Source organism: Prionailurus bengalensis, chromosome B3, assembly GCF_016509475.1.
Source record: "Prionailurus bengalensis isolate Pbe53 chromosome B3, Fcat_Pben_1.1_paternal_pri, whole genome shotgun sequence".
Taxonomy (NCBI): domain Eukaryota; kingdom Metazoa; phylum Chordata; class Mammalia; order Carnivora; family Felidae; genus Prionailurus; species Prionailurus bengalensis.
In genome coordinates, this window is record NC_057355.1 from 9,343,229 (window position 1) to 9,370,855 (window position 27,627).

At 42.5% G+C, this 27,627-nt stretch overlaps 1 protein-coding gene across 1 annotated transcript in view; it reads right to left on the minus strand.

The window, feature by feature from the left end:
• Window positions 1-27,627, minus strand: part of AGBL1 (AGBL carboxypeptidase 1) — a 765,585-nt gene that overhangs the window by 597,199 nt on the left and 140,759 nt on the right. Inside the window, exons 7-11 of the mRNA XM_043554727.1 lie at window positions 17,754-17,962; window positions 9,577-9,742; window positions 8,329-8,393; window positions 2,484-2,600; window positions 561-1,141 (exon numbers count right to left, since the gene is read on the minus strand). Coding sequence (XP_043410662.1) covers window positions 561-1,141; window positions 2,484-2,600; window positions 8,329-8,393; window positions 9,577-9,742; window positions 17,754-17,962 — 1,138 coding nt within the window. The remainder of the gene's footprint in view (window positions 1-560; window positions 1,142-2,483; window positions 2,601-8,328; window positions 8,394-9,576; window positions 9,743-17,753; window positions 17,963-27,627) is intronic.

The window sequence follows — 27,627 nt, forward strand, 5'->3', positions numbered from 1 at the left end:
TCCAACATTCTGGGAATAAGCCATCACCCAAAGTTTCTTCCCTGGAGAATGTGGTTTTTCCTTACAATCCTCAGTGATGCAGAACTATTCTAACCCAAGTCAGGTTTTTAAGGTTGGGACTGTGAGATAGGGGCACACCACCTCTTTTCATCAATGAGATCAGACACCAATTTGTAGTGAATTAAAAAAAATATACCCCAATTAATCCACATTTGTTTTTTCTGAGAACCTTCCTGGGGACTGATCCCAGTATTTGAAGAAACTGGGTTATCTTTCCCCATCATGGTCTGCAATGGTTATGGAGTAAGGGGTTACATTGGAATCATCGAAGGAATTCTTTTCTGGCAACACATGCCTGCCACTACCCCACGCTTACTTCTGAAATGTCCAGTAGGGAGGCAAGCTTCTGTGTTTGGCAAGAGTTTCCCAAAGGATTTTAACATGCTCCTGACTGATTCTCACTTTCCTACAGACAGTTGAACTATCTGTACCAAACACTCTGCCTATAAAAATATTAAAGAAGAGAAAAAATATAGCTTCCAAATCAGCAGCGCCATCACCTTTGGATTCCACATTTGCGTTCCAACATCGACTGGGCAGAGGGTGGTGGACGATGTCCCCAGAGGTCAGGAAATGCCATCGTCTTGAAGTCGGCCACAGATCTGGTTCTTCTTGCTTTGGCCATATAGAGACAGGGGTCATGGAAGGGGACAGGCTTGGGATGTGTCTGCAGAAGCTTATCTATTACTTCATCAGTTTCTCTAGGCCTAGTGGAATTGGAAAAGGAGGCACTAATCATTGGGCAGGAAATAACATCTATGTCCCAAGCATCCTGTTTGAGGGAAGCTTGAATGTCAGGGATTTCTTTTCCAGAAGAATCTATCCCAAATCGATTGGATTGCATGTTTTGGCATGGGTTCATCCCAGGTCCTTTTCTGGAGGCTGGATGCATGGTGGACCTCCTCATCTTCACCTTGCTCAGAAGGGAAGTCTGGACCATGTCTTCTCTTCCTTGCTTCCAAGAACTTTGGTCCTTATTCAAACCATGCCACTTTGGGGAGGCGACAGTTGGAATGTGGTGATGATTGGCATACTGAGTCTCTTCAAACTTCAAATCATCTCCAGATTGAGACTTGAGTTCCTTCGGGTTTAAAATGGAAAAGAATATGTCAGTGTTACCTTCCTGGTAGAAAATACAATTTGACCCCAATCCTCACTCTCTGAGCACAGAGTTAAGTGTAAATCTTGTTGTTTTGTTGTTGTTGTTGTTGTTGTTGTTGTTTTAGCATAAATCCTATGAATTGGGAAGCTTTTTTCAAGGTCAAACAAGAAAAGGCTAAGCTTCAACAGTCAAATAAATGGTAGAATCATAGAAACTCATGTTTGGAAGGAGCATTGGGTGGGTCTAGCACAATTCTATACATCACACAAATGCCCTTTGCAACACCCCCAAAAAGTCACAGCCTGGTTAAACAAACTCATTAACAGGGTTTTCACTACAGCCCAAGGCAGTGCCTCTCATTTGGGGATCATTCTGATTGTTTTTTTAAAAAAAGTCTTCCTTATACCAAAATGAAATTTCCCTTCCCTGAAATGTCTACCTACTGATGCCCTTCAGCTTTCTGAAGTAAAACATAATATACAGACTCCCTTCTGCATGTGACTTAGCTGGTACCCTTGGGTGGGGCAAATTCATGATGTATCATGGGTCATAAGAAAATAACAGAGATCCAAAGGCAGGTCTAAAATCTTGACGACAGCAATAGTAGTAGGAGCAGCAAGTAGCCACTGTATCATCAGGTGTGAGGTTCTCAATTTCTTTCTACTAACAAAAAACACTGGAATCAGACTAACCACCTTCAGAAAGCCATCTAGTACAACTTACCCTCTTTGTAGGGGAACAACTAAATCACCAAGAATTTTCACTTGTGGTTTTTTTTTTTTTTAATTTTTTTTTTTCAACGTTTATTTATTTTTGGGACAGAGAGAGACAGAGCATGAACGGGGGAGGGGCAGAGAGAGAGGGAGACACAGAATCGGAAGCAGGCTCCAGGCTCTGAGCCATCAGCCCAGAGCCCGACGCGGGGCTCAAACTCACGGACCGCGAGATCGTGACCTGGCTGAAGTCGGAGGCTCAACCGACTGCGCCACCCAGGCGCCCCTCACTTGTGTTTTTAGAACGTGAGGGCAAGTCAGTTTGCCCTGCCCCAAACCCACGGCGGATCATAGGCAGCGATGTGTACCCCCACACTTCTTTCATCCTAGGTTCCAGGGGTCAGATTGCAGGAGACTTGCATGCATCCAGCCCAGCTACCTTGTTCACATTTTGCTTGGATTTCTGCTTCTTTCTCAGAAAGACCTCAGAAGCAGATTGCTAATGATGAACAATGCTTTCCATCTGGAGATCCCCTGCTAGGCCTCCCAGGTTCTGCAAAAAACCCATCATGCATCACCGTGGAGCAGACCCACGACATATGTCCTACCTCGAAGCTGCAGGAGAGCTCAAGACACATTGCCTCGTACTGCATCAGTTCCTCCTCGGGTCGGTCAAGACCAGGTTTGGAACTCAGCTTGTTCACATCTGTTTCCAAATCATCATCCTACAAAGGAATATCCAAAAATATATATGTGAAAGTCAAGACAGCCACCCTGAGAAGCATCGAGACAAGCTACACATGTGATCTTTCAAAATCTTGGGACATGGTTTCCTTGCCTCCAAATTATAGTGCTAGCCTATGAGAAGGAGAATCTAAGATGGTGGGTGGTATTTTTTCAATGAAAAGAAAAAAGGTACACAACTTTTCTAAGCATCCATCTCAGGATTTGTCAGCCCTTACCATGAATAACTAATTTATATAAAATGAGATGAACCCTGTAAACAGTAAAGCACAATATAAAAGAATTTTGTATCTTGCCACCACCATCAACATAATTGTAATCACTGTACCTGTTCTTCCATCATCTGTGTCATTCAAAACTGTTTAATGAGCACCTACTATGAGCAGGTACCACTGTAGGTACTGAAGAGTTAGTGATAATGGAACAGACAAAAGTCCATGTTCCCATGGAATCTGCCTTCAAGTGAGAGAACTAAGACAGCAAACAAATGAAGAACGTAACTTCCAACGGTGGTAAATTCCATGCAAAGGGGATCGGTGGGAAGCAGTTTAGACTGGGTGATCTGAGACCGCCTCACTGAGGAGGTGACATTTTAGCTAGAAGAGCCAACTGTACAAAGTCTTGGGGAAGAAATTACCAGCAGAAGGAACAGCTGACATTGCCTTTCAGAAAGCAGGTGGTTGGAGCACAGAGAATAGGAGGAAGATCGCAGGTGTCAACACTGGAGAAAGAGGCACTAGGCAGGGCCTTCCAGACCCAGAGAGGGGTTTGTCACCTCCTGCTGCACCTTACCCTGTTTTACATTTACATCTACTTGACCACCACCAGTCTTTCCTTCACTGGGCTGAATAATCCTAGATCCTTCATTTTTATTTCTAGATCATCATTTCATAATAGTTTAATGGTGATGGTGACTCTCCTCCCAAATCGTCTGTATTTTCCAAAGGCTATAAAGTCTTACAGAGAAAGGACACCAGGAATCAACCAGTCCAGTCTCCTCATCTTTCCATGTCTCTCCTGAACCAAGTTTCCCTAATAAGATAGGGAAGAGAAACCTACCCTATGTATTAGGAGAATATTTGGTTAGTTAAGGAAAAACCTGGCAGCTCTGATAGCCTGGATCATTCTTCTTTAAATCAAATAAATAAACACAATAAATGTTTATATTACTGATCCAGGGTTGGGGGGAGGGAGAGAAAATGCAATATTCTGTCCATCTTCTGGAATTTTCCCCCAAACTTCATTTTTTAGTGTTTATTTATTTATTTTGAGAGAGACAGAGTGTGTGTGTGAGCAGGGGAGGGGAGGGAGAGAGAGAGAACCCCAAGCAGGCTCTACACTCACCGTAGAACCCAACATGGGGCTCACTCTCACAACCATGAGATCATGACCTGAGCCAAAATCAAGAATTGGACTCTTAACAGACTGAGCCACCCAGGTGCCCCTCCTCCAAACTTTAAATTAAAAAAAAAAAAAAAAAGACCTCATGATGTTGATTTAATGGTATTTTCAGATACAGTGCACACCAGGCCCAAATTCCTCAGCCCGGTAATGAAGATCCCACTATTCTTGTCCTTTCCAGCTTTATCTATCAGTTCCTGCTTGCCTGAATCCTCTTCTGTGCAGCCTCAGCCATGCCCCAGGGTGGTATCAGTAGAAACGCAATCTGGGATGTGCTGTTTCGAAGGGGCACACGCACCCCCATGTTTATAGCAGCGCTATCGACAATAGCCAAAGTATGGAAAGAGCCCCCATGTCCATCGACAGATGAATGGGTAAAGAAGATGTGGTGTGTATATATATATATATATATATATATGCGATGGAGTATTACCCAGCAATTAAAAAGAAGGAAATCTTGGGGCACCTGGGTGGCGCAGTCGGTTAAGCGTCCGACTTCAGCCAGGTCACGATCTCGCAGTCCGTGAGTTCGAGCCCCGCGTCAGACTCTGGGCTGATGGTTCAGAGCCTGGAGCCTGTTTCCGATTCTGTGTCTCCCTCTCTCTCTGCCCCTCCCCCGTTCATGCTCTGTCTCTCTCTGTCCCAAAAATAAATAAACGTTGAAAAAAAAAATTTTTTTAAAGAAGGAAATCTTGCCATTACAACTACATGGATGGAACTGGAGGGTATTACGCTAAGTGAAATTAGCGTAATTTCTGACAAATTGTCTTTGTCAGAGAAAGACAAGTATCATATGACTTTATTCATATGAGGAATTTAAGATACAAAGCAGATGAACATAAGGGAAGGGAAGCAAAAATAATATAAAAACAGGGAGTAGGACAAAGCATAAGAGACTCATAAATATGGAGAACAAACTGAGGGTTGCTGGAGGGGTTGTGTGTATGGGGGGATGGTCTAAATGGGTAAGGGGCATTAAGGAATTTACTCCTGAAATCATTGTTACACCATATGCTAACTAATTTGGATGTAAATTAAACAAAAAATAAATTTTGAAAAAAGAAATGCAATCTGGTAGACTACTGGGAAGGGTTTCCCCACCAGCGTGTAAGGTTGGTGTGTCTAGAGTGAGGAGTATTGTGTATCCCATGAGCTGCAACCTAATGCATTCTACATGTGGCTATGTGACCTACTTAGCTTTAGAGCAAGAGTTGGCTAACTATAACCCACTGTCTGTTTTTGTAAATAAATTTTTGTTGTAACACAGTCACACCCATTTTTTAATATATTGTCTATGGTCGGTTTCTCAGTATAACAGCAAAGTTGTAACAGAGACCATATCTGGTCCCCAAAGGTTTGTATCTCAGTCTCTGAATCTCCAGCCACTCAGGTGGGTTCTCCTCTCTTTTGTATTTCTTATAAATACAATTTATACTTATTCAGGGATGGGCCTGCTTCTGTGTCTTTACAGCAACCCAGAAAGTCTTTGTCATTTAGAATTCTGGTACCCATCTAATCCAGATAATGTTTTCTGGCCCTTCTTCCTCAGACTGAAACTTTCAGATATTAGTGACTTTCCCCAGCCTTACACTTGAGTTTACCACCCCTTCCAAGATGGTGATTTGAGCTCTGGTAGGGACAATCTCCAAGTTCACTAGACTATGTACTCTTTGAAGATAAAAATCAATGTCTTGTTTGCTTTTGTATCATATTACCATCCCTAGGAACCAGCCTGCTGCCTCACACATGGATCATATCCAAGGGAAAAAAAAAAACTAAAAAGGAAGGAAAGACAGAGCAAAGGAGAGGAGAGCTTGAATGCAGTCTGTTTATCCTCTTCTTCAGTGTTTGTCCAAATCTAACAGTTGTATTTGTGAAGGAAAACAACAACAATGACAAAACATGACCAACATCTGGTCTCTACTTGTTTCTCTTTTCTTATGCTGACTTTGAAAGTTTTCAAAGAACAGCACCCAACTTTCCATTCTCAAGACACTTTAAGATAAAATTTCCTTTTAATCATCCTGTATAAATATCTGATCCCAATTTTATTTTCAAATGAAAAGGCCATCAGTTAAAGGACTGGGTTGGATCTATGACCAGAAACAAATACTCCTGGCTTCTTGCCCACATTCCTTGCAGCAAATGCTCCTGAGTTCACCAGGGAAAATCAGTTTGCTGGAGCACTAGTTCCTTTACTCTGGCAACACCCCAGAATCAAGCCCTGATTCTGAGGTGCCCCATTTCTCTACAATTCATGCTCACACACGGACTTCTCATCTTCTCCTTGGCTCGAAGGCTTTTGATAAATAGTTTCCAGGCCCTCACCCATTTGTCTTGAGCTTCTCTCCCAGATGGATGTGTTTATTTGTTTTGGTTTCATTCCACCCAACCCACTATCACCTGCAGTGTAGGGGGAAAAGAGACTATCTGAATGCTCTCTGTCCCATGCTGTATGAAGTTAGGCACTGGCATACAGCTGGTCTTTCCACATCAGATACAAGAGGCGATTGACACTCGGCATCAGACATTCAGTCATCAAAGGGCAAATAAGAGGGTAGGAGAAAGTGGCATTGATGAATGATCACTGCAGCACAGTATTATTCAAATAATACAGTGAGCACTCAATAGGCCACTACTGCCAAGCCACAGCAAAGATTCAATTTACTACTGATGACTTCAGAAATGATTCCATTTATCAACAAAACCCTGAGAACACTGGAAGGTCAATAGCAGTCTTAACCTAGAGACTGAGAGGGCAGACAGATAGTCCCTCTGAGTCGGCTGCTACCATCTTATGACAGAGAACTCAAAAGTCTCTTTTTCTCTAGATATATAGGTAAGAGGGTAAGGAAGAAAAAAGAAAGGGAGGGAAGGAAAAGGGAGATGGATGGATGGATGGATGGATGGATGGTTGGCTGCATGGTAGATAGGTAAATAAATCGGTGGTAGATTTTTTAAATTCAGGTTTCACCTCCACAAACATTATAAAAAGTAACATTTACTTCTCATTCTTATTTTACAGATGACAAAATTAAGGAACTATAATTTGAAGGGGTTTGTCAAGTCCATGTCTGCCAAAAGAAATGGAAACAGAATCATAACTCATAGATAAGTTATCATTATTCTAGAGTGATATTGTCCCCTAAAGGACACTTGGCAATTCCTAGTGACATTCTTGGCTCATGACTTGGGGAGGAGGGGGAAACCAAGGGATAAGTGCTACTGGCATCTAGTGGGTAGAAGCCAGGACACTACGAAACATCCTACTATGTAAGATAATCCCCCACAACAAAGAATTATCCTGTCAAAAGGACAAGAGTGCTAAAGCGTAGACACCCTTTTCTAGAAATGCAGTCAGGAAACTATGTCCCATTGCCTGTTTCTTGTCAATAGGTGTTTCACTGGAACACAGCCATGCCCTGCCATTTACATATTTTCTATAGTTGCTTTTGTGCTATAACAGCAAAGTTGAGTAGTTGTGATAGAGGCTGCATATCCACAAAGCCTAAACCAATTACAGCCTGATCTTTTACAGAAAGTTTGCTAACCTCTGCTGTATATCATGGGTCTTTTGGGGATAAAGACCAAAGGGCACCACTCCCCTGCTAGCCAAGGTGTACATTATGCAACTCAAGTGAGCACTTCACATAGACTCCAAGGTAAATGGAAGTGTACAACACAGTGGTCCTCAGCAGAGTGGGTACCTACGAAGAGTGACTTGTGGCAATAGGGGAGATCTACCAGAAGAAGTTTCCTAGGAAAATCTTCCATGGTTTCGTTCCCTGAATGTCACTCACACGAATTACATATACGAACCCGAAGCACTAAGGGTCTATCTAAAGCTCATCCGGATGGAATATTATCGCCTTGTTAATGGACAGCCTCTGACTTTACAATGAGATTTTGTATGGGACCCACCGGGATGAAAATCAACAAGCACAGCCGTCATTTACTGAGCAATCACTGTAGGCCAGGCACTGGAGTGGAAGTACAGAAGTGAGTCCTTAAAATGTATACTGGTCTCGGGGCATCTGGGTGGCTCAGTCTGTTAAGCGTCTGACTCTCGGTTTGGCCCAGGTCATGATCTCACAGTTTCTTGGGCTCAGGCCCCACATTGGGCTCTATGCTCTGTGCATGTTTCTCTCTCTCCCTCCGTCCCTCCCTCCCCCACTCACACTGTCTCTCTCAAAATAAATAAATACACTTAAAAAATTTTACACTGGTCTCAGCTGGACATAGACAGTGATATCTCCCTCGGAAGATGTGAACATGGAGATCACTAAAAGTGAGGGCTGGTGCACCTACTTGGTCTTTCACCTCTTCAGAATCTGAATCTTTATCCACTTCATCAGCGTCATCTTCAAAATCCTCTGGGTGGAGAAAAAGAGATCAAACAGATGAGGCTTCCCTTATGCCTTGGATTTGGATTCCCACCACACAGTGGCTAGTACTCCCTTTGTCATAAACAAGGGGCTCATTATGAAGAGCACAATATCCCAACACACTCTAATACTTATTAGTACATGCAACTCGTATACACACAGACACATGGAGCACTATAGCATGAAGTCTAAATCGCCCCACATTGAATGCAAAATGACTGCAGAATAAAATGACATCCAAATACCATTCTGGTGTCCCCCCCCCCCCCCACAGTTTACACGAAGTTATGCAAACAGCATTGCCAACATTTACAGATCACATATAGGCAAAATTTGCTATAACTGAGCACCTTCACTGACTCCCTAATTTTGATAAGAAGGTACTTATTTACAACAAAAGGCCACAGAAAGCATCCAGTGCTATTGTAGCAAGATGATGCCAATGGAAAATCTGTTCCATGAAAGGAGGGCGGTGGCAGTGGAATCTTCACGGAGATTGAATAATCACACATTCAGACATTTAATGGACTAGCTATTTTGTTTTTTTTATTTTTTTTTTATTTAAAAAAATTTTTTTTTTCAACGTTTATTTATTTTTGGGACAGAGACAGAGCATGAACGGGGGAGGGGCAGAGAGAGAGGGAGACACAGAATCGGAAACAGGCTCCAGGCTCTGAGCCATCAGCCCAGAGCCTGACGCGGGGCTCGAACTCACGGACTGCGAGATCGTGACCTGGCTGAAGTTGGACGCTTAACCGACTGCGCCACCCAGGCGCCCCTGGACTAGCTATTTTGTAAATAGCACAAGTTTTATTCCAAGTTCATCCTTAAGGCAAATGCATTCCAGAACCAGTCAGTACAGTCAAGAGACTCAATTGTGGAATTGTGAATATGTATGTTTTTTTTTTAAATTAGCTGAAATGACTGTATAGGCACTCAATAGCCACCAGGCAAAGTGGCAACAGTTAATAATCAGGAACAAAATAAGTTACTTTAGTATTTGTTCATTCTGTATATGAAAAGCTTGCTTTTTTATACATTTCTTTAATTAGATTATGGACATTTACAGTTGGGCTCTAAAAGAACTGATTCTACTTTCATCCACATCCCTCTGAAATATTTCCAACACGCCAAACACGTCAGAAAGCTCATCATTACCCACTGACATTACCTTCAGTTAGAACACACGGAGGTTCGGAAGGGATGCTCCCAGGGACTGGGAAGGCGTAGGCACTGGTGGCTGTGACCAAGGGAAGTGGGCTCTTTGGGTAGCACTGTCTCAGGATCTGAACTACAACGGAGACGATGGGTTCCAAACTTCTGTCATCCAGGCAGTTCTGAACGAAGAGGAGACTGTATCAGACGCCGACACCTTATACAGGGTTCCCTTATCATGTCAGTATTTTGGGCAGTGAATGACACATGGCCCCGATGGACAGTAAACATCCTTACTGTAGAATGCCTGACTTGAACAGTCAAATGTAGCATTTTGTCTAAGTAGAATCGGCTTTGGTCTAGGGTATAATCTGCATTTTTATTTCTTTTTCACAGCTCATATGTTACTGGAAGGAATTTAGTCTGAAAATAGACTTAAAAAGTCTTTCAAGGGATGCTGTGTCTAAGGGAAGCATTGTCCAGGGTAGCCAGGGGGAGAGGAGATGAGCATCTTCTCAACCATCTGAGTGTCATTGTGAATTATTGGCTAAATTAGAGAATGAGTAGCCAAATTGATGGAAGTCTTACTTTTCTCCTTCAGTCTTTATCTGAATAGAAAACTATAAAGGAAAAGCTAAAATATGAAATCAGAAAAAAAAAGGCTAAGTGAATCCCAAGTACCTAAATTAAATAACATGCCTGTTCTCAGAGCCCACAGTGTTGATCTCTTGGTACCTACCCAAAGCAAAGGAAAATTGGGTTTGCAGATGGAACATTTTGATGCTGATGGAACATGACAAGACCCTTCTTTTCAGACACTTTGAAAAATGCAAAAACAAGTTTACTAAATTGAGAGAGAGTGTTGGGAGTAGTTCGGGAACTCTTTGGCAAAAACATGCCATTTTCTTGAGGCTCTTGGTAAATGCTTTGTCTACTGACTTAGTACGGAAAGTTGACAAGTGTGAGCCTCCAATTGGATATTCCTAAGGGGTTCCAAGTAAGGTCTAGAGCCAATAAGTCATAGCAGTAGCCATGGAGGATGCTGAGCACCTGCCACAGGGCAGGGTGACTGTCTGTGATGATGACATGCGGTGGTATCCCCAGGCCCACATTACAGGTAGCTCCATATATATATGTTTTTATGCCATGAGTTCAAACTGTCCCAATGATTCCCTAATATAAAAATGTAAGCCAACTTTCAAAACAGGAATGTTGTAACATGATCAAGAATGCTATTTCCCCTTCCACATGCTCAAATGACACCCATCAGTTGTCCTGAAAACACTCTCCATGGGAAATAAAATACTTGAGGCGATTTCATCCCTGGTACTGGCCAAAGGGCTTGGTGAAAAGTATTAGTATCAGAAAAAGAGAGAACTGAGCATGGAAGAGGAAGAGAGGGGAGGTAGATGACCCATCATGGATGATGTTCTGAGCTGTTTTCAGTAGGTACAGAGCAAAGGACAAGCCAAGGAACTCAGTCAAAACCACCAGCATTTTGGAAAGTGGTTGTGTCTGTGATTGTCGTTGGTATTGTTATTGATGCATGTGAAAACATGTTTTACTTTGCATAGGATGGTGCAGGTGAAAAGTGAGAAAAAGGATGGAGGCAGGTTCATCTGTCCTAACAGGTCGGGCCATGAATTTGGGGGATAGAGGAGATTAAAATCAACAGAAACCAAGGCATTGGGGTTATAGTGAATCACTACCTAAATTAGGTGGATGGTAAGTGCTTTAGTAGACACAGTGTTCAGGAAAATGTTTATGAATTTTAAAATAATCCGTGGTTCCAAAGTAACAGAAATGCCTAGATCCATCTGCCAACGTTTCCCTAGTGTTAAGGGAAGGGTACTGTGGCAGGGCCAGGACTAAGGTAAAGTGAGGGAGGCACCCAGGATGCAAAATGTAAGGAGGCACTCCCTCAGGCTCCTGCAGCTGCAGGGCACTTATGCTGTGTATCAGAGGTGACAAGAGCCCAAGAAATAGGATCCCTGGAAATAAATGGCTCAGAATTGGGGCAAAGGTGAACATTTTTGGCTCACTTTTCCCATCACTTCCAATAATACACCTGCTACCTGGAAAAGATGATGAAATATGACAGTGCCTTACATATTCGATTCACAGTTAACATCTCTGAATTAGCATTGGAATAATAAATACACTGCTTCTGGCTAAAATTAACAACTCAGGAAACAACAGATGCTGGCGAGGATGTGGAGAAATGGGAACTTTCTTGCACTGTTGGTGGGAATGCAAACTGGTGTAGCCACTCTGGAAAACAGTGTGGAGGTTCCACAAAAAAATTAAAAATAGAACTACCCTATGACCTCAGCAATAGCACTACTAGGAATTTATCCAAAGGATACAGGAGTGCTGATTCATAGGGGCACATGTACCCCAATGTTTATAGCAGCCATTTCAACAATAGCCAAATTATGGAAAGAGCCTAAATGGCCATCAGCTGATGAATGGATAAAGAAGATGTGGTTAATATACACAATGGAATACTACTTGGCAATGAGAAAGAATGAAATCCTGCCATTTGAAACAACATGGATGGAACTGGAGGGTATTAGGCTAAGTGAAATAAGTCAGTCAGAGAAAGACAGATACCATATGTTTTCACTCATATGTGGAACTTGAGGAACTTTACAGAAGACCATGGGGGAAGGGAAGGGGAAAAAATAGTTACAAACAGAGAGGGAGGGGGGCAAACCATAAGAGACTCTTAAATACAGAGAACAAACTGAGGGGTGGTTGATGCAGGGGGTAGAGGAGAGGAGAAAGTGGGTGTTGGGCATTGAGGAGGGCACTTGTTGAGACAAGCACTGGGTGTTGTGTGTAAGCAAGGAACCACAGGAATCTACCCCTAATACCAAGAGCACACTGTAAACACTGCATGTTAGCCAATTTGACAATAAATTATATTAAATACATACATACATACATACATACATACATACATACATACATACATACACTGCTTCTGTGACACACAGGCAAGAGACAGAGCTCCTCCTCATCCACGGTTTTGCTTTTCCCAGATCTCATTTACCCACAGTCAACCATAGCCTGGAAGCAGATGACGCTCCTCCGAGGTATCACCAGAAGGCCGATAGCCTAACGCTACATCCCACTGCCTCCCTTCATCTCCTCATGTGGGCATTGTATCACCTCACGTCATCACAAGAAGAGTAAGATATTTTGAGAGAGAGACCACATTCACATAATTGTTATAACAGTATATTGCCATAAGTGATCTATTCAATCATTGTCGTTAATCTCTTGATGTGCCTAATTTATAAATTAAACTTCATCATAGGCACGAACATTCAGGAAAAAACAGCGAATGCATGGTCAGTGCTACCTGTGGTTTTGGGCATCTGCTGGGGGTCTTGGAATGTACCCCCCAGGATAAGGGGGGGGGGCTACTGTACAGCATACAGCTCAGACCCTGGAGCAAAAGCACCCCAAAAATTCAGATCTTGAGCTGATGATCACTAACTGCATCACCGGGGCAAGCTACTACGCCTCTGTGAGCTGCAGCTTCGTCTATACAGCAGAGATCATAACAGAGCCTCTCTCATAAGGACGTGTGTGAATTTGAGTTAAAATAAGCAAAGTGCCTGCCCAATACTAAGCACTCAGTAAGTGCTGGCTAGCAGGATGTTAGCAGGCATCATTACACTCTTAAAATCTCATAAGAATCTGAAAGAAGATCCCAGTGCAGAGCCCTAGTGATAACCTTCACCATAAGAAAATGAGACACTTTAGTGGAAAAGTCCAGGAGTCCCAGGTCTAATTTCCAGCTCTCCTTTTACCAGCCAAAGCCATCAGCATCTCTGCCCGAGCTCCCATGGTCTAACCCCCGCCTTGCCCTCCCACCACTCCCTCCTTCCTCCTGTGCCCTCAGATACTCTCCTGTCCAAATAGCAGCCAGAATGGTCCTTTAAGATCATAAATCAGTTTAATGGGTATAGAGTTTCAGTTTTGCAAGATGAAAAGAGTTCTAGAGATGGGTTATACAACAGTGTGGATGCACTTAACAGTACTGAACTATACACTTGAAAATGCCCAGCATGGTCAACTTGATGTTGTACAAATTTTATAATTAAAATTAAAAAAAAAAAAGCATAAATTATATCAGGTCACGCCCCTGCTTCAAACCTGATGGAAATAAAATCTGAATTTCTTTTCATGGTCTAGAAAGTTCTTCCCTCCTCTTATCCTCCCCTTCCTCCTCCCCCTCTCCCTCCCTCCCTTCCTCCTCCTTCATATCTCTCTTGTCTTTCACAATTATTGGCATACCAGCATCATCATCATCATCATCATCATCATCATTATAATTTGCAAATAACCACTGAAATGATACACTAGATCCAAGGTTCCCTCGTTGGCAATCCGGTGACTCCAATACCTTCTCTGGCAGATTGGGGGAGAAGACTGACAGGCAGCTCAAACCAGCACAGCTATGATGGCGTCTATGTTCACAACACCCAGCCCAGGTGCTGGAGGCTCCACAGGCTAGGGCAGCCTCGAATACAGTGCAAGTTCAGCCTCTGCTCACATCCTGCATCCATTGCCAGCAAAAAATGGAGGCTGGGGGGTTGGTGTGAATTTGTTTCCTGAACAGTTGAGGTTTTCACTGACCTGCTGAGAGACTACTTTAAAACCCTCCTTGCAGAAACAGACTTTTTACAGAGAACACACGGCTGGTACCTGAGGGGAGGTGGGTAGAGGTATGGGGGAAACAGGTGATGGGGATTAAGGAGTGCACTTGTGATGAGCACCGGGTGATGTACGGAGGTGTTGAATCACTATATTGTACACCTGAAACTAATATTACACTCTGTTAACCAACTGGAATTCAAATAAATACTTGTAAAAAAGATGAAAGGAAAAAAACTAAAATGAGGTTATTATGGTGGGCCTAGTCCTATATGGCTGGTGTCCTTATAAAAAGGGACATTTGGACACAGACAAGCACATAGGGAGAATGTCTTGTGAAGACAGAGGCAGAGATGAGGTGACGCTTCTACAAGCCAAGGGTCACCAGGACTGCTGTGACCAGCAGAATCTAGGAGAGCACCTGGGGCAGGTTCCCCCTCATGGCCCCAGAAGGAACCACCCTGGTGCCATCTTGAATTGGGACTTCTGGCCTCCAGGGCTGGGAGAAAGTCAATCTCTGCTATTTGAGCTGCTCAGTTTGTGGTGCTTTGTTATGGCAGCCCCCAGGAGACTCCTACAGGGAGGTCTCCGCGCCACTCTTGGGTGTGACAATTCCCCAGAAAGACTCTAAAAGCTCATTAAAAGCTGTTGTAGTTGCACTCATGATTTACAGGGACTCACATTACAGATGAAGATCAGCCAAGGAGAGAGGCCCACAGGGCAGAGGGCAGCTGTCTCAGTCTGCTCAGGCGGATCCAGCAGGACACCACAGACCGAGTGGCTGATGAACAAACACATTTCTTTCTCACAGTTCTGGGGGCTGGAAGTCCAGGTTGAAGGCACCATCAGGTTCCCTCTCTGGTGAGAACCTGCTTCCTGGTTCACAGATGGCCATATTCTCACTGTGTCCTTACATGGAGCAGGGACCAGGGAACTCTCTGAGGCTCCTCTTATAAGGGTGCTCATTCTGCTCATAGGGACTGCACCCTCATCACCTCATCCCCTCCCAAAGGCCCTGCCTTCCCAAACCATTACTCTGGGGAGTAGGGTTTCAGCATATGGATTTGAGGGAACACAGGCATTAGTCTATCACACCAGAGAAACACCAAACATGACATAGATAGATAGATAGATAGATAGGAAATAGATACATAGATACATACATAGATGATAGATAAATAGGAAATAGATATATAGATACATAGATAGATGATAGATAGATAGATAGATAGATAGATAGGAAATAGATACATAGATACATACATAGATGATAGATAAATAGGAAATAGATATATAGATACATAGATAGATGATAGATAGATAGATAGATAGATAGATAGATAGGAAATAGATACATAGATACATACATAGATGATAGATAAATAGGAAATAGATATATAGATACATAGATAGATGATAGATAGATAGATAGATAGATAGGAAATAGATACATAGATACATACATAGATGATAGATAAATAGGAAATAGATATATAGATACATAGATAGATGATAGATAGATAGATAGATAGATAGGAAATAGATACATAGATGATTGATAGATAGATAGATAGATAGATAGATAGATAGATAGATAGAAGATAGATGGATAGATGTATAAATTTTATATACATCCTGCTTCTAGCCTCACAGACCTTCTTTAATGCTTGTGCTTCCCTTTCTACTATCTCCACCCTCTTCCTCTAACAGACATGTAATTCAGGGATCACTGTTTTCTTCCTTTTTTGCCCTTTTAATTCTTCTTAACACAGAGCAGAGAAGCAGCCAATAAGGCAGAGGGCAGAGGAACCGGCTGGAGCACACGAATTGCTGGTGTGAGAGAGCTTCTGGGCATCAGCAGTGGAGGGGGAGTGTTTCACTAGAGATTTGGGGGACACAAGCTTACAAAGTATGGCGAAGCTTAGAAAAATTCAAAGCACTGTTTCATCCAGAGAAACGGAATGTTCGATGCAGCTATTTCATGACTGAGAGGCTCTGAAATCTGGAATGATGGCAAGAACCCACAGGTGATAGCTGACAGAAAATTACATATTGGTTTGCAGCCCAACATTATGTGATTGTTCAGAGTCGGATGTGGGGGGAGACGCTATTATTTGTTTTTAATAGGAAAAGTCTACAGATGCCGTTTTTGGAAAACAGTACTGTCGTCGACTGCCTCATTGCCTCATGTACACAGGTAGAGAAAAAGTGAAGGGTGTCCAGAGGGGAGCAATGAGACCGAGGAAAGGGCTGTAGAGACAAGTTAACGTGAAGACAGCAGGGAGCATGGTGCCTGTGGAGCACGGCTGCCGTGGCCCCAGGTGAAGGGGAGTGAGCAGACGATAGCTATTTGGAAGGCGTCCACATCCTCGATAGAGAGGGTGTACATAGCTCATACTATGGTGTTTAAATTAGTCCTAATCAAGTGCAATTAAGGAATCTGTTGTTAGGGTTGAAATCCCGGAAACCTTAAACCACATATTCCACTGGGGTGCGGACAAGTAACGGCCCTTGCAGGTGCTCACTCTGGCCCAGGATGCTTTTCCTCTTGAACTTGGCCTGATAGCCTTTTTCAGTAATTCAGATCTCAGCTTAGGTGTCACCTGCTCAAAGAACTTGACCTCTCTCACAGAACACTTTCTCCCTCCACCTATGGGCGTCACTGCGGACAGCCTGACTTTAATGATGTCACAGAGCAATATGAAAATCTCTTCCTCGTTGAATTCTTTGCTTCCTTAGTATCTGACTCTCCCGCTAGAATGTTTACTCCACAAGATCAGGGGTCTTGCCTGTCATATTCATGTCCAGATTCCACTACTCTAATTATTCCAATCACTGCTCACACTCATAGAGCAGCCAAGTCATGGCAAGCACTCCATTAAACGGAAGACATTTCCACATTAATATACTTAGGCTGTGCAATAACCTAGATTTTGTTATTTCCATCTTTTTGGAAAAGAAGAAACTTGAGACCCAGAAAGTTTGGGTGACTCCTCCAAGGTTTCACAGCTGTAAGTGCCTGGGCTGGGACCTGAACCCAGGTACTAGCTTTGTAGTGAATACTGTGAACCACTGCACCACACAGTGTGTAGCCAATAAACATGTATTTTTTTAATTTATTTTAATTTATTTTTAATTTTTTAATGTTTATTTATTTTTGAGAGAGAGAGGCAGAGCATGAGCTGGGGAGGGGCAGAGAGAGGGAGACACAGAATCTGAAGCAGGCTCCAGGCTCTGAGCCATCAGCACAGAGCCCAAAGCAGGGCTTGAACCCATGAACCATGAGATCGTGACCTAAGCTGAAGTCAGTCACTTAACCAACTGGGCCACCCAGGCGCCCTGCCAATAAACATGTATTGAATGAATGAATCGATCAGCACAAGAGTGAACAAATGCATGAGGTTTTGAATCCAGAACCTCTGCCCATAGCAGCCAGTAAGAAACGTACTGAGGTTCTCACAGCTCTGTTCAGCAGGAACCATCCAGATATCATCCAACTGCAGAGGTGTTACCAGGGTTAATTACCTGTGTGGTGCTGAAGAGGATCTCCATGCCCTGAGCTGCCAGGAAGGCCTCCCTGCCAGACCGGAGGTTGGCAATGTGCTTGAGGCAGAGCAGAAGCGTCCGGCGGATCAGCACATAGGTATTGGCTGTGTCATGGCCGTGCCAGTCCTGATGCAGCCTGAGCAAGCTGGTGACGTAGCCTCTGTTCACAGCCCTGCGGCTGTTAGACTCTGAAACCAATGGGAAAGGTGATGTCAATGACAGATTCTCCTGGCTGCACCTGCCTGAGGATGCCCCAATGTACCTCCCGCAAGATTCTTATTATAAAGGGACTAATAATAACTTTCCACTGGAGAAAACTGGCAGATGTCACCTTCATCGAGTGATCAACATGGACATCACCATGTGTGTTGTGCTGAGAAAAACACAGCATCATTTCTATGGTGTTTCTGCCCAAAATGTATAGTCTGAATTTAACCATGAGGAAAACCAGCAAACCCAAAATGAGGGGCATGCTACTAGTGATCTGATCTATACTCTTCAAAAATGTCAAGGTCATGAAAGGAAAAAAAAAAGAAGGGAAAAGACAAAGAAAAGAGAAATAAAGAGAGAAAGAGAGAAACAGGAAGGGAGGAAGGAAGGAAGGAAGAAAGGAAGGAAGGAAGGAAGGAATTTGGCTAAAGTATTTATATAATATGTAAGTACAATGTAGAATTATAATTTAGATCCTAGGCTAGAAATCATTTTTTTTTTCTTTTGCTACAAAAGGCATTAGAGACGCATTTGGTAAAATTTGAATAAGGTCTATAAATTAGAAGTATTGTATCGATGTACATTAGATTTTGGTAAACTGTGGCTATGTAAAAGAAAATCCTGTGCTTAGGAAATTCACAATAGGAATATGTGAATGTCTGTAACTTATTCTTAAAAAGTTCAGAAAAAAACTGTAATAGTTAGGGGGGGGTGGGATGAATGAGGGAGAGACAGAGACCTTTCCACCAGATTTCCATTCTTCTTTTCCTAAATCTCAGTGGACTTAGGGTATTGTCATTGGGTTGAGCACATTATAAGATTTAGTCTTGGAAGAAGACCCTGAATGAGACATGATATCTGAAAGGCTATCATGTGTAACAGCTATATTGTGTTTTTCCTAAAGAGCACAGAAGCCAGCTTATGGATAATCAAGGTCTGGCTCAGTCCAAGAAAGGAATTCCTCATAGTCAAGACTATTCAACAAGAGAATGGACTCTATGTGGAAATGGACATCCGGGCACTAACAATGTTAAGACAGGGGTGGGAAGCCCACTCCGCAGGATGTGGTATGGGGTTTTCTTACGTCTGATGGGGAACATAATAGAGTGCTTTTCTGGTTCCCTTCACGTCTACACAATTTCTCTTTGTTGACTGAATGATCCTGGTGGAGGCCTCCCATGAGACACACCCTAGAGGGTAAGTGCACAAAGTCCTAATTTTCCCAAGAGATACTTTAAATTCTCCTTGAAGAAATACAGAGGAAAAGGAGTTCAAGAATCCTGTCTCAACACTTAACATATGCCCCTTTCCAGCTGAACCTCCTCGGGCTACTGGCTTGGTGGACAAATGTGTCCCAGCCCACATATACCCCACAGATGTCTGGTCATCTCTGCTTGTGTGGACAAGGTGCATTGGGAGGCTATCACCGGCTGACTCTCAGCACAAATGCCCAAATCTTGCAGCCCTGCTCTCATTACCACATTTCTCCATTACCCCCACTGTTCACCCTGGCTTATGAGACAATATAGGCTTCTGGCCGAAGGTGTGTGAGACAGATCCCCTGAGCCATAATTGGAGAAGCAAATTTCAGCTCAAAGTCAGATTTTTTTCCCTAAGACCATGTAAGTACACATAAGTGAAAAAATAACACAAAAACTCAGGGGTTTATTCCAGAGGGGTTTTCTCATAATATTAAAGAAATTCTTTTGTTGTTGTTGTTGTTTTCTGTGAGTTTGTCAAATTCTAAGTTGTCAGGCTTCACTGAGCCCCACTGAGATTTTTGACCCATTTGTACAGTTGGGATCATTGTTGTTTGTTTGTTTGTTTGTTTGTTTAATTTTTTTGTTTTTTTCACTTTTACAACATTTCTTTCAGCCATGACCCTGAACTGAGGGTGATGAGCTTTGTTTGCCAGGTGATGTGTTTGCAGAAGGTTTAAATCGCTGTCATTACCCCCTTTAATGAATTATTCTTTTGCATCAACCGTATTTCTCTCCTTGGCTGGTTGCAGCCACAAAGCACCAGAGTTCTTTACTGCCTGAATGAGGTTCCAGCCTATCCAATATCTGACGTTTAAAAGAAAATCGAGGATTAAGTAGGAGGTATTAAAGTATCACCCGCTGGAAAGATGCCAGAATAGCAAACACAGTGGACAGAGGCCCCGTGGGCACAGAGAGGTTAAGGTCTTTTGTCTTTTATCTATTTTAAGGGTATGAGACTAATAATGTGTTATCTTAATGACCTTCATCCCCTACTCTTTGGAGGGGTAGGGGGCAGGGATAATGGGGAAAAAATCTTTAATTGTCTCAGAGAAAAATCCCTTATCAAATCCTAATGATTTTATTCATGATTTCCCGTTAATCCTCAACAAGCTGCCATGTTTACTAACATCGAAAATGGCTACACCTCCTTCCCCGCTGACCCCACCTCAGTCAATCTTTCTCTAAGAATGGCTTGCAGAGTTTTGCAAAAGTCAATATGCCTCAAAAACCCTCAGCAAACTGAGGAAGAGCAAATGTGGAGAAGAGCTAAGACTGAAATGAGGGTCACCGAGATCAGTGATATGCAGGAGTTCTAGAAGATCTGAGAGGGAAACAGTGCTTCTCTAGGGGCCAAATAGCCATGAGAAAATGTTTTGGGTGAATGCAGGGTTCAGGGCAGGAGAGGGCTCCAGGTCCCCTGACCCTCTTCAAAACAGATCAGCTGCAGTTAAGTCTGTTTATATAAAGGACTTTCTACTAAGATTTCCTTGGGAAAAAAATTCCTGCTCCTTCATTTTTTTAAGATTTCTCAAGTAGATTGGTTTATCTTAAACTTCTAGGAGGATGGGGGTAGGTTGGACAGAGAGGAGATTTGAGTTTAATATCTCACTCCTCACTCCCACCCCATCTCAAAGGCACTCTCAGTGCCCTGTCTCCATCCTGTTGAATGTCTTCTCTGGCCAGTTTTCTTTTGGCAAATCCATGAACTCAACCTTGACCTTCCCTCTAATTCACCCTCTTATATTCTACTACTTCTGCCTCTCCAGATTATATTATCCTCCAGAATGATCTGTGTAGCTAATTATGTCTGAAATGTTACCTAGCAATATTCTTATTTTTACCCCATGTATTTCTTCATTGAGGTTCAGATGTTTTTTTTCTTCTTTTGGCTCAGACCCCATCGATACAGATTTTTACACTCAGGTAAAAAGACAAAAAATAAATAACTGGAAGGGAATGTGCCAAGATATCACTAGTACTTACAGAGGAGGAAAAGACTGAGGATTCTATTTGCTTTAGACTTTTTAGATTCAATTTAGGCTTTTCTGTAGTTCTTATTCCCCACATACTCTACAATGCATTTTACTAATCAGGAGCAGTAAAATATATTACCTTTTTGACAGGAGGTCCTTAGACTATTGGTCATGTCATGTTGTAAATGCCTGTGGGCAGGGTGAATGGCCCCTAGGTTACTATAGCAACCAACTCCCTTTTTTACTCTTACCCCATCCCCTTCAAAAGTGAATTACCTGCCTACTCCCTGAAGTCATTTGAAACCCTGATCATCTCTATAGAGATGTTTATCCTTATAAAGAGGAAAGTCTAGATGCCTTCAAGACTCAAAGATTGACTGTCTCATGGGGAACAGTCAGCCCCATGCCAGGCTGGTGGAGAAATGCTCTGTGACCCAGATTATTATACCTGCAAGCAGTCCACGCCTCTGCCACTGTTCCTTGGCAAAACCAAAGAAAATTTTCATCTCTGCTCTTCACTTCCCATATCTGGGAATTTCATCAGCCCTTTTAGGGTCAAGTGATGACTTAAAGCAGAGGCCGCGTGGGAACCTGCGGCAGAGCAACAAACCAAACAACACAATAGCCGCGCTCTCAGATGAGACGGACTCATTATTGCAGACCTCTAAACTCCGCCATCCCTTAGTCACCCACCCTTCATGTCCTCGATGGGCCTGCTTTGCAGGCAGAGCTTCCAGGTGCCCACTTTCTTTTGGGACTCCTTGTACCTGGCCAGGAACTCCACCACTCTCCAGCTGTGTGGACTTGAACCTGTCAGTTCACTGTTGTATCACTAAGTCTTTAGCTGAATGACAAAACTAATAATATCCCTTCCTGGGGAGTTGTTGAGAAAATTACATGAGATAATACACACAAAGTTGATAGCTCCATGCCTGACGCATACTAAGCACCCAATACCCGTTACCCATTATGACTGTCATTATCAACATGATAAGCAAAATCTACTTATGGCTCCAACTTCCCCTCTATTACTATGGACAACAAAGTGCCAAATGCTCGGGATATGAACATATTCTTTTCGACAGCTTCATTCAAGAACAGGAGCTCCAGGGTCACATAGCTGTTGATTTGAATGTTGGCTCTACCAGTTACCAGCTCTGAAACCTCAGTTCAGTTGCTTAGTCACTCTCAACTATATTTCCATCATCCGCAAAGAGTAACGCAAGATAAAAAAAGATTAATTACAACATCAGCCCTACAAGCTCATTAGAGGGAATAAATGCTTAGCATAGCACCCGGCACGAAGCTTGTGCTCGATAAATGAGAATTCCCTTCCCCATAAGGATGACATCAAACTTCACATACCTTTTACCGGTGATAATTCCCCAAGGAAAAGTTTCTAAATAAGTAAAATGTATAGTCAAGTGTCTTCAGTCTCCGTGTAACATAGTTGACTTCTCACCCCAAAATATCCACCAGTTTTACGTTGCTGCCCATCTATCCTTAGACATCCTGATAGAGACACACTGAGGGTCACACCCCAATTTATCCCAGGTGTCCTTACAGAAAAGTCCATAATGCAGACCTTTATTGTTGCCCTCTCTGGCAAAATTTACCTCAGATGGGTCCCGTTACACCAAAGCTTTTTATAGAGGACTGGCTAATGTTCTAAGATCCTCTTGACTGATAATGCTTAACTGGCTAACAGCCCATCCCTGCTTTTGATAAGGCACATGGGAGTAAGAATAAATACAAGGATTCCAGGCTCCCATCATTCTTGAGAACAGAAATTATCTTCAGCCACACAGCGTACTATGACATTACCATCCCAAGAACTTCTTGCCCAGGGTGATTAAATAGCTTTATCCTCTGTTTTAGGAATTTCATGAAAATCCATTCATATGAACTATTGACAATTCAGCTAGTCCTTTTCAGGATAGTGGCCCCTTCTCAGGGCTGAAGACCACTGAACTGTACATACCAAATGTCCATTTACTCTTCAAAGTTTGCTTCCAAACCCTCTCTGTGCTATGTCCCCCAACTCTGAGCTATTACATCACAAACATTGCCTGATCCCAACCAGGACCCCACACTGAAAGACCCATTTTGGGTGTGCCTGGGTGGCTCAGTTGGTTAAGCGTCTGACTTCAGCTCAGGTCATGGTCTCACGGTTTGTGAGTTCAAGCCCCGCATTGGGCTCTGTGCTGACAGCTTGGAGCCTGGAGCTTGCTTCAGATTCTGTGTCTCCCTCTTTCTCTGCCCTTCCCCCCGTCTCAAAAAATAAAACATTAAATTTTTTTTTTTTTAAAGAAAGACCCACTTTGCACACAGTACTCTCATTCTATAATAACCACCCGAGAACTCCCCCTTGAGGGACATTATTAAAACTCAAGGTAATGGTGACCTTAACTATGGGAAACAATATGCTTGCCTTTGTAACACATTACTTTTGTGGTCTTTACAGGGAGTCAATTTAGAAGATATTTCTGGACAAAGCAGGCTTTTACCAAGACTTATAAATCATATTATATGAACAACGAGCTGCCTACTCTGCCATTATAACACCATTTACAATTACGGAGTATTTATTTACTGAATGTTTCCTATGTTCTCAGTACTGGGTTAATCATTTTACATGATTATCTCATTTATCTCATGGAAATGCTTTGAGATAAGCATTATCTTCCTCCTTTTACAAATGAAGGCACAGGGGCTGGGAGAAGTCAGACAACTCACTGAAGCCCTTAGAGCTCACAAAAGCCCTATCCATGATTCCAGTGGGACTCCCCATCTGCCACCAAAGATGAAATCCCACACTGTTACTCCCGAAGCAATGATAGTTTACACTTTTTTGCACCCAGAAAAAGCCCTTTAGCTGTTGCCAGAGTAACCAACTTCTTGAGGAAGGTTCCTGAAAAGCTACTGGAGATAAAGCCAGTGAACACCTGAAGCCTGGGGTGCTTGAGGGGAGTGGGTTGCAGCCAATTTTACCTTGGCTCAGCCCTTCCACGCACCCAACTTCTCTGTTCCCTCCCAGGCCCCTAAGTTGTGAGGAGAGTTTATTTTTAATAGGAAACTTGACAAGATTTAAAGGTCCCAGGACACCTGTGGCTCTTCAGGTCACTGGAGGAGGTGTTTGGGAGTCTCCCTGACTCTCAGCCAGTGATTCCATGAGGCCAGTCCAGAAGCCAGGCTCTGATGGGAGTGCCGTGCTGTGGAGCAGGAGGGAACAGGCCAGCTCTCATGGGCTCCTCCCCCTGGTGGCTGCAGCAGGTCTTGCTCACAAAGAAGGAGCAGAAGTACATGTACTGAGACAGGGCTAATCTTAATGTCATTGATGGTGGAAATTCTACATGACTATCATTAGCCCAAATAAGAATGATGCTATTGAATTAGCTTGCAGGGATCCTTTTTTTTTTCCTCTTTTTAGAATAGATGCATTTCAGGAAACTTGACTATAAAGTAAATTTTGATTTCAACTGAAGGTGTTTTCCCACTGACCACCTTTAAAAAATTAAAGATGCTTTTCCTAAGCCCCAGAAATCACAGCTGAGAGGCATTAGAGAACATCCTTCACAGCAGTTTTCAATCTAGACTCTTGCATTCTTTTATTTTTTAATCGCCAATTTTTTCTAATACCTCTCCATAGATATGTTCCCAAACCCTAGGAATTTCTCCACTCTCAGGAAAGCCTCGGAATCCACATCTTCCTTTTCTGCTAGCCCTTGGTGAGAACTATGTCTAAGGAAGGGCGTTAGGTTGGGATGCTAAAAGAGAAGGTGGTACCATCATGGACATACTCCAGACACCACACCACACACCTCCAGTTCAGGGCTCACCATTCCCCGTGATGGATCAATCTCATCTTGTACTTTATCAATTCTAAGGAATGTATTTTTTCACATTGGCATTTCCAAAATTAAGGTGCTTCTAACCGATGATAGTGTTTCCATTATAACTGGCAGTGTTTTTTCACTCAGTGGTCCTTAAAAAGTTGTATATCTTATAGTCAATGACATCTTAGGTTTTTTTTTTTTTTAACTACAGGATTTTATTTGGTAATATTAAATAATCAGATTAACCAAATAGGTCATTGCAAGAACTAATTTGTACTGCTGCCATTTACATACATTTTGTATCTACTTTCTTAACTGGATTGAGGTCATATAAAGAACTGAGTTTCTTCTCTATGAGCAGCCATTTTCAAAACATACATTAAAGGAATAATTTTTTCTTCTGAGTACGAAATGGACAGGAAACAAAATTTAACAGAAAATAAGAGAACTGCTGATAAAAATATATAGGTTAAGTTGAATTCTTTTACCTTTTTCCTTCTTTTAAATAAGCATGGATTCTTGTATGTTGATAGAAAAATTTGAAGAACAACCTATTTGTAGTCAAATAATCACTATTATATCTTATAATATTGCTAGAATTAGGAAATGTGTGTTGCTATAATACTTAATGAGACAGAAAAAAATATAAACATTAATAGTCTTTTCTTAGCTTTTTTCTGTTATTAACGCTCAGGAATTAAAAGGAATTTATTTGAAAGTTGTTTACATTAATTCTTATGACCTGGACACTTTTGCAAAAATGCATATAATGGACAATTCATCATTAAATGCCAAAGCAGTTGTTTCCCATTTTTATTCAGAATTTTTAAAATGAATGACATCTTAGGTTTGAGGAAATATGATTAACTTTTCAATATTGTTAGTTTGAAAATTCTCGGGTCACCTGTGTGGCTTGGCCGGTTAAGCGTCTGACTTTGGCTCAGGTCATGATCTCATGGTCCATGAGTTCAAGCCCCACGTCGGGCTCTGTGCTGACTGCTCAGAGCCTGGAGCCTGTTTCAGATTCTGTGTCTCCCTCTCTCTCTGCCCCTCCCCTGTTCATGCTCTGTCTCTCTCTGTCTCAAAAATAAATAAACGTTAAAAAAAAATTTTAAAAAAAGAAAAAGAAAAAAAAAAGAAAATTCTCTAAAAGGACTTCATTCCCAGCAAGAGGTTATCACTTGAGAGGTTTTCTCTGCATATGCAAATATGCAGAGGCATTTGGTCCTGAAAGCCAGATCCTGCTGTGGTGAGGTACTCAGTAAACTGTCAACTGAAATTATGCTCATATTCCCCACATCCAAGGTACCACCATTACTTCATTCAACATACACTTACTTAGCAAGTACTATGCACCAGCATATGCCAGGCACTGTTCTAAGCACTGGGGTGCTACAGTAGGAGATGGGCTAGACCATGGCTTGTTTCCTATGGGGGAGCTGGAGAGACACACATCTAAATAGGCACACACACAAAGGGGAAAAAAATAATTTCAGATAGTGACAAGTACTACAAGGCAAAATAAAGAACAATGGTAGAGGGGTCCCTGGGTGGCTCAGTTGGTTAAACATCTAACTCTTGATTTTGGCTCAGGTCACAACCTCATAGTTTGTGAGTTCAAGCCCCATGTTGGTCTCCACACTGACAAGTCGGAGCCTACTTGGGATTCTCTCTCCCTCTTCCTCTGCCCCTACCCCATGCATGCACTCTCCCTCTCTCAAAATAAATAAACATTTTTTTAAATTTTTAAATGTTTTGTATTTATTTTTGAGAGAGAGAGAGAGAGAGATGGAGCAAGAACAGCAGACAGGCAGAGAGAGAGAGAGAGAGAGAGAGAGAGAGACAGAATCTGAAGCACACTCAGCACAGAGCCTGATGTGGGGCTCGAAGTCATGAACCGTGATCATGACCTGAGCCAAAGTCAGATGCTTAACCGACTGAGCCACCCAGGCGCCCCAATAAATAAACTTTAAAAAAAAAATAGTAATTGTAGAGTGACTAAAGGCGCAACTATTCTGGATTGGGTGGTCAAGGAAAAGACCCTTCAAGGAGACAGTATTAGTGCTGAGATCTGAGTGATAAGAAGAAATCAGGAAGGAGAGATCTGGTGGCAGAAAATTCCAGAAATCTTGAGAGGAAAGCAAATGGAGAAGCCCAAACTTGGTGTACAGATAACAAAAAGTCTGCAGCCAAAGCGGGTAGAAAAAGTGAGACAAGAGTAGGAGATTATTGAAAAGGAGCGTAGGGATCAGAATGAGTGACCTCTGCCATTTTGACATCCATCATGGCAGGTTGTGTAAAAGTGGAGGGATATGTCACACTGAGATTTTCCCACTCTCCTTTTTGTTATTTGTTTTCGTAATCTCTGCAAGAAAGCACTTAAGAATGATCATCTTTGCCTGGAACTCAATTTTTCCAGGTGCTTTCCTACCCATCCCAACTTTTGAGTCTAGACTTTGGTAGGGAAAGAAACACTTGCCAAGACCCAAGACAAGCCACTGTCCCATCTGAGTCCCTGCAGAAAACCTTCCTGGTTTCACTGTCTTTCCATCGTCAACTCATCAGAAGATGA